The sequence below is a fragment of the Dipodomys ordii genome, unplaced genomic scaffold (genome assembly GCF_000151885.1).
Source record: "Dipodomys ordii isolate 6190 unplaced genomic scaffold, Dord_2.0 Scaffold75, whole genome shotgun sequence".
Lineage (NCBI taxonomy): Eukaryota > Metazoa > Chordata > Mammalia > Rodentia > Heteromyidae > Dipodomys > Dipodomys ordii.
Genome location: NW_012267291.1, coordinates 6568803 through 6576423, shown reverse-complemented (window position 1 = coordinate 6576423; position 7621 = coordinate 6568803). Strand labels below are relative to the sequence as shown.

Sequence of the window (7621 nt, the reverse complement as noted above, 5' to 3'; positions counted from 1 at the left end):
CAGATCTCAGCCTCCTGAGTAGCTAGGATTACAGGCGTGAGCCACCAGCGCCCGGCTCCATGAGATTCTTATCTCCAATTAGCCACCAGAAAACTGGAAGTGGCGGTGTGATTTAAGTGGTAGAGTTCTTGCCTTGAGCTGAAGAGCTCATTGACAGCACCCAGGCCCAGAGTTCAAGCCCCACAACTGACAAAGTGAAAAAACAAAACAGTTGAGTGGAAGATGGTGCATACTTCTGCACCTCCTGTCCAGCTGCTTGCAAGGCTGAGGCAGGAGGATCACTAAGCAAGAGCCTGTCTCAACATTTGTTTTTGTTTTGGTTAGTCATGGGGCTTGAACTCTGGGCCTGGGTGCTGTCCTTCAGCTCTTCCGCCACTTCCAGTTTTCTGGTCATTTATTGGAGATAAGAGTCTCATGAAGACTTCCCTGCCCGGGCTGGCTTTGAACCGAGATCCTCAGATCTCAGCCTCCGAAGGAGCTAGCAGCATAGGCGTGAGCCACCAGTGCCTGCCTTCAACATTCTTGTTCGTTTTTTTGCCAGTCCTGGGGCTTCAACTCAGGGCCTGGGCACTGTCCCTGAGCTTCTTTTACTCAAGGCTAGCACTCTACCACTTGAGCCACAGTGCCACTTCTGGCTTTTTCTGTGTATGTGGGACTGAGGAATTGAACCCAGGGTTTCATGCATGCTAGGCAAGCACTCTACCACTAAGCCACATTTTTTTTTTTTGGTTGGGTGTGGTGGTGTACAGTTATAATCCCTGCCCTCAGGAGGCAGGAGAAACGTGAATTGAGACAACACGGTCTGTGTGGTGAGGCCTTGAGTACTGTTAGGAGATCCTAGACTCATGTAGAACTCTACCTTCCTCTTTGTGGAAGACGGCCAGGATGCTCTTCCAGAGAGGGAGCTGCTGAGGAGGGCCATGGCTGTCCCTGAGCAGTGCCACACCTGGTCGAGGGAAGGCTGTGGGCAGCTATGGGCGACTCCTACTCTGGACCAGCATCCTATGGCACAAGAGCCGTCTTCCACCGGGAGGCAGGCAGAGATGAGGGCCAGCTGATGGCTGGGCCAGCATTTAGAGTCTGTGATCCTCTCTGGGCGGGGCCGGGGCTGAGCTCCATCGCTAGTACCCACCGTGCCATAGAAAATAAATCTGTCCCCACAGTGATGCTGTCTGTGAGCTGGTTTGAGTGTTCCTCTGTGCTGCTGGCTCGGGCTCTTGGTATGTGTTGACTCAGGCCTGAACAAGTCCCTCTGTGGCTCTTTCTCCAGGCGCTTTAAAGATGAACAAATTGACATCCTAGTGGCCACAGATGTCGCAGCCCGTGGACTTGACATCGAGGGGGTCAAGACGGTGAGCCGGTCCTCCTCCCTCGCTTCTGGTAGCTTTGCGCTGCTGTCACCCCTGGCCGGTGTGATAGGCGCTCATTTCTGACCTTCCAGGTCATCAACTTCACCATGCCCAACACTGTGAAGCACTACGTGCACCGAGTGGGGCGGACAGCCCGCGCTGGCAGGGCTGGGCGGTCTGTGTCTCTGGTGGGGGAAGAAGAGCGGAAGATGCTGAAGGAGATCGTGAAGACTGCCAAGGCCCCTGTGAAGGCCCGGATCCTTCCCCAGGGTGCGTAGGCTCCTTCCTGGGGACCACGAGAGAGCAGCACGTTAGGAAAGTTGCCAGGGACAAGCCTCAGCAGCTGCGGGAGCCAAGGCTGCTCAGCCATCACTGACTATTAGGCAGTGAGTCCCACACCGAGGACAGGAACAAGCTTGGTGTGTGAGCAGCTGGGGAGGAGGACTGGGGGCTTGGGAAGAGTGAGCTTGAGGCAGGCAGGGGACAGTGCCATTCTTAGAGGAGCAACAGGAAGACTTAGAGCAGTTTTGGTGGTGGTGATGGTGGTGGTGGGTGTGGTGGTTTTGAGGCAGGGTCTAGCCATGTTGTCCAGGCTGTCCCTGAACTCCAGGCTCACGAGCTCCCATCTCAGAGTCAGAATAGCTGAAACTATAGCTATGCACTATGCCCTGATCTTAGGAGAAAAACCATATTTTCCAATACCAGTAGGTGAATGTCTACCTAAATTTTACTGGTGACACAGTATTTATGTTCATGTTTATTTATTTATTTGTTTTTTATTGTGAAAATACTGTACAGAGGGGTTACAATTACATGGGCAAGATAATGAGTACATTTCTTATCAAGCATCGTAGCCTCCTCCTTTGTTTCCCCTTCCCATCCCTTCCCATCCTCCTCCCTCCCAGACCCCCCACCCAATCCTCTCCACCCCCCTTATTTATTTTAATCTGTTATGGGGCTTGAACTCTGGGTCTGGGTGCTGTCCCTGAGCTCTTCTGTTCAAGGTGAGTACTCTCTACCACTTGAGCCATAGCGCCACTTCTATTCTTCTGGTGGTTCCTTGGAGATAAGAGAATCACAGACTTTCCTGCTGGGGCTGGCTTTGAACCAAGATCCTCAGATCTCAGCCTCCTGAGTAGCTAGGATGACAGGTGTGAGCCACTGGCGCCCGACTTCACTTTTATTTTAAAATCCTATTTTTTAATTTTATTTATATATATTTTTACCAGTCTTGGGGCTTGATCTCAGAGCCTGTGCACTGTCCTTGAGCTTCTTTTAAGCTCAAGGCTAGCACTCTACCACTTGAGCCACAGCGCCACTTCTAGCTTTTTTCTGTTTATGTGGTATTGAGAATCAAACCCAGAGCTTCATGTATGCTGGCAATCATTCTACCACTAAGCCACATTCCTAACCCATCTATTTTTCTTTATTGGTCATGGAGCTTGAACTCAGGGCCTGGGCACTGTCTTTGAGTTCTTTTTGCTCAGGGCCAGTGCTCTACCACTTTGAGCCACAGTGCTACTTCTGGTTTTTGAGTGGTTAGTTGGAGATTCATGTCTCATGGGGACTTTTCTCTTCAGGTTGCCTTCAAACCATGATCCTCAGAACCCAGCCTGCTGAGTAGCTAGGATTACAGGAGTGTGCCACCGGTATTGGCAAAATCCTCTGTATTCTCTTCCCTTCAGATGTGATCCTCAAGTTCCGGGACAAGATTGAGAAGATGGAGAAAGATGTGTATGCGGTGCTGCAGCTGGAGGCGGAGGAGAAGGAGCTGCAGCAGTCAGAGGCCCAGGTTTGTAGCAGGGGCCAACAGCTGCCTCCAGAGGTGCTCTGGGCAGCGGAGCTGTGTGCAGTGGGGCCTGCCTGCCGCTCTAGGGACTGGCAAGCATCCTTGCTCTATCCCCACAGATCAATACTGCAAAGCGGCTCTTGGAGAAGGGGCAGGAGGCAAAAGAGCAGGAGCCAGAAAGGAGCTGGTTCCAGACCAAAGAAGAGAGGAAGAAGGAAAAAAGTATGTCAGAGTTATTCCTCAGAAAACTTCACATTAGTGTTGAGCTTGGTGGTATCCACCTGTAATCCAGGCCTTAGGAGCCAAGGCACGATGATCTCAAGTTCAAGGCCAGCCTGAGCTACATAGTGAGACCATGTCTCGAAAAATTAAAAAAAACAAAACATAAAAACCCAGTTGAACCTAGAATTACCAAAGATCCAACAGCTCTGTTCCCAGGTATACATCCAAATGAACTAAAATCAGGGACTCCAGCAGGTGCTTGCTTTCCCATGTTTGCTGGAGCACTTGTCATAGTAGTATCAGTGGAAAGATGGTAGCAGCTGGGCACCAGTGGCTCATGCCTCTAGCCCTAACTACCCAGGAGGCTGAGACTTGGAAGATCCAGGGGTGAAGCCAGCCTGGGCAGAGAAGTCTGAGCACCTAGCTCCAACGCAGCCATCTAGCACTCGGCTTGGAGATCCCAATACACAGCCACAACAGCCACACACTGTCAGAGGAGCAGACTGTCATGATTGTTTATAGCCTTGTACACACGCTGGTCTACAACAGAACGAGTGTGGACATGATTATCCCAAGTGTGGAACTATAGGTCAGGGTGTGCTCATCTCATTATGGCAGAGATTTTCAAAACTACCCTCCATACAGTTTGTACCAGCAATTTGCGAAATACTGCCTAACCTTGATGGCACAAAAAATAATAAGGGCATTATATGTATATGTATGTATGTCTTTACATTAAACAGTTATAGCCAGGTGCCAGTCACTCACATCTGTAATCCTAGCTACTGAGGAAGCAGTACTGAAGATTGAGGGTTGGAGCCAGTTTAGGCAGGGAAATCTGTGAAACTTTTTGTGTGTGTGCATGTTTTTTTTTTTTTTTGCCAGTCCTAGGGCTTGAACTCAGGGCCTGGGCACTGTCCCGAGTTTTTTTGTTTTTGATTTTGGTCGTGGGGCTTGAACTCTGGGCCTGGGCACTGTCCCTGAGTTTTTTTTTTTTGTTTGTTTTTGTTTTTGGTCGTGGGGCTTGAACTCTGGGCCTGGGCACTGTCCTTGCGCTCTTCAGCTCAAGGTGAGTGCTCTACCACTTAAGTTACAGCGCCACTTCAGGTTTTCTACTGGTTTATTGGAGATGAGAGTTTCACGGACTTTCTGCCTGGGCTGGCTTTGAACCGAGATCCTCAGATCTCAGCCTCCTGAGTAGCTAGGATTACAGGCATGAGCCACTGGCGCCCGGCTACTCCTGCTTCTTTTTGTGTTTATGTGATCCTGAGGAATTGAACCCAGGGCTTCAGGCATGCTAGGCCCTCTACCATTAAGCCACATTCAATGGGCTCTGTCCTTGAGTCTCTCTGTGCTCAAGGCTAGTTCTCTACCACTTGAGCCACAGCATTGCTTTTTTTTTGGGGGGGGGTCCGGTTCTGGGGCCTGAACTCTGGGCCTGGGCGCTGTCCCTCAGCTCTTCAGCTCAAGGCTAGCGCTCTACTACTTGAGCCACAGCACCACTTCCGGCTTTTTTTCTTTTTACTTATGTGGTGCTGAGGAATCAAACCCAGGGCCTCATGCATGCAAGGCAAGTGCTCTACCACTGAGCCACCTTCCCAGCCCACACAGCATCACTTTTGTGATGCTTTTTCTGTGTATGTGGTAGAGGAATTGAACCCAGGGCTTCATGCATGCTAAGCAGGGACTCCACCACTGAGCCACATTCTCAGCCCCAATCTGTGAAACTCTTACCTCAAATCCACAAAAAGTTGGAAGCCCCAAGTCCACGCCCTAGTAAAGGTATGCATGTGTGCTCTCTCTCTCTCTCTCATACACATACATACACGCGCGTGCACGGTTACTTTCTGGGCGGGAGGGGATGAAGTATAGGAGCAAGCCACAGCTTCATCTTCTGCCGCGTGTCAGACGGGCATGCTTTTGGTGGGCTGCAGGCAGTCCCCAGCAGCCGCGGTTGTCATTGCAGACAGTTCTGTATGCCAGGCAGGGCACTGCATACTCCCTGCAATCTCCCTTGCTTCTCATCCCAGTTGCCAAGGCCCTGCAGGAGTTTGACTTGGCTCTAAGAGGCAAGAAGAAAAGGAAGAAGTTCATGAAGGATGTGAAGAAAAAGGGGGAGATGACGGTGAGTGTCCCCCTCTAAGGTCCTTCCCCCTGCGCTGGGGCCAGCCGCCTGCTGAGTTGGGCACTCAGTGCCCCCTTCTCCCCAGGCAGAGGAAAGGTCCCAGTTCGAAATCCTCAAGTCACAGATGTTTGCGGAGCGCTTGGCCAAGAGGAACCGCAGAGCCAAGCGGGCCAGGGTGATGCCCGAGGAAGAGCCGGCCAAAGGCCCGGGTAGGAGAGCAGGGAGCCCTCCCTCAAATCTGCTATGGGCAGGGAAACATACGGGGGTAGACCGTTGCTGACTTTTTTTGAGTAAGGGTATGTTCTGGTGTATTAGGTCTGAGGGTGGAGTTTGGAGACCAAGTCTTTCCTTACTGGCTGCTTGAAGGAGGAGCTGGCTGGGAGGATGGAGTGAAGACTGTTTAGGACCGTGAGTGACGTATTATTTCTCTGCATAGCTAAGAAGCAGAGGAAGATCTCAGTGTTTGATGAAGAGCTCACCAACACCAGCAAGAAGGCCCTGAAACAGTATCGAGCTGGGTAGGGTTGTCACTGAGCCCTTGGCACTTCATTTGCTTCCCGGTCCCTCCCAATCAAAGGGCAGGCCTGACCTTTGGGGGCTGTATGTCATCCTGAGGCACCCAGGGCTCTTCCAGGGCTGCGGCTGCGGGTGGGGGTGGGGTAGGGCAGGGCGGGGTGTGCACCTGTCCTAAGCCCGCCTCCCCTCTCACAGCCCTTCCTTTGAAGAAAGGAAACAGTTGGGTCTGCCCCACCAGAGGAGAGGAGGAAACTTCAAATCTAAGTCCAGGTGAGGATGTTGGAGAGCAAGGGTTGTACTTACGGGGCTGGAGAAGAGCTGTCACACCATTCCAACTGCTTGGACTTGGGGCTCATGGTCAAGCACTTGCTTGGCAAGAAAGGGAGCTGCTGCCTCCTCTTTCTGGTTTTAAGTGCTGCTGGTTGTCTTCACAGGTATAAGAGGAAGAAGTAGCCGCGGCTGCCTGGACTTCTACTTGGGAAGTTGTCTTGATCTGTTTTTTTTTTTTTTTTCTACATTTGTAAAAAGTTCTTGAAAGTTTTTGTGTATTTAAAAAAAAAAGGAAATAAATTTCTTTTTCTCCTGTAAGCAGCCTGAGATGACCTGTGGAAATGGTTTGCTACTCATGACCCAGAAAACCCCACAGAAGCCAGACACTGGTGGCTCACGCCTGTATTTCTAGTTAGGAGGCTGAGATATGAGGATCACAGTTCAAAGCCATCCTGGACAGGAAATTCCTTGAGACTCATCTCCTGTTAACCACCAGGAAACTGCAAGTGGCGCTGTGGCTCAAGTGGTAGAGCACTAGCCTTGAGCTGAAGAGCTGAGGGACAGCGCCCAGGCCCCGAGTTGAAGCCCCAAGCACGTGTGTGCGCGTGCGTGTGCATGCACACAGCTGCGTGCAGCTGCCTGTAGTCCTCAGCTGAGATCTGAGGATCAGTTTGAAAAGCCAGCCCTGAGTTCAAGCCTGGCACAAAAATCAAAATGGGGAAAAAACATTGGATGCAGTGATCAGCCCAAGCTGACCCTGGCATAAGTGTAAGACCTATTCAGAACATAACGAAAGGCTGATTTTAAAAATTGAAAAAAGAGCCGGGCGCTGGTGGCTCACGCCTGTAATCCTAGCTACTCAGGAGGCTGAGATCTGAGGATCGCGGTTCAAAGCCAGCCCGGGCAGGAGAGACCGTGAGACTCCTATCTACAATAAACCACCAGAAAACCGGAAGTGGCGCTGTAGCTCAAGTGGTAGAGTGCTCGCTTTGAGCTGAAGAGCTGAGGGACAGCGCCCAGGCCCAGAGTTCAAGCCCCACGACCGACAAAAAAAAAAAAAAAAAAATGAAAAAAGCGGGCTGAGAAGGTGGCTCAGTGGTAGAGCGCTTGCCTTGCATGCCTGAGACCCTGGGTTCGATTCCTCAGACCACATAAGCAAAAAGAAAAAAAGACGGAAGTGGCGCTATGGCTCAAGTGGTAGAGGGCTAGCCTTGAGCTGAAGAGCTGAGGGACAGCACCCAGGCCCAGAGTTCAGGCCCCACAACCGGACCCAAAAAAAAAAAAATTAAAGCTAGCTAGAGGACACTGTGTGTAACCTTTTCCTGGGCATAGCTATAGCACCTTCCTTGA

General features: G+C 51.1%; 1 protein-coding gene across 1 annotated transcript in view; it reads left to right on the top strand.

Moving 5' to 3' along the window:
• Ddx27 (DEAD (Asp-Glu-Ala-Asp) box polypeptide 27) overlaps window positions 1-6581 on the top strand; it is a 49558-nt gene extending 42977 nt beyond the window's left edge. The window contains exons 13-21 of the mRNA XM_013024376.1: window positions 1271-1352; window positions 1442-1619; window positions 3035-3141; window positions 3258-3360; window positions 5391-5485; window positions 5571-5694; window positions 5922-6003; window positions 6197-6271; window positions 6436-6581. Coding sequence (XP_012879830.1) covers window positions 1271-1352; window positions 1442-1619; window positions 3035-3141; window positions 3258-3360; window positions 5391-5485; window positions 5571-5694; window positions 5922-6003; window positions 6197-6271; window positions 6436-6454 — 865 coding nt within the window. The 3' untranslated portion in view covers window positions 6455-6581. The remainder of the gene's footprint in view (window positions 1-1270; window positions 1353-1441; window positions 1620-3034; window positions 3142-3257; window positions 3361-5390; window positions 5486-5570; window positions 5695-5921; window positions 6004-6196; window positions 6272-6435) is intronic.
• The last annotated feature ends 1040 nt before the right edge of the window (window positions 6582-7621 follow it).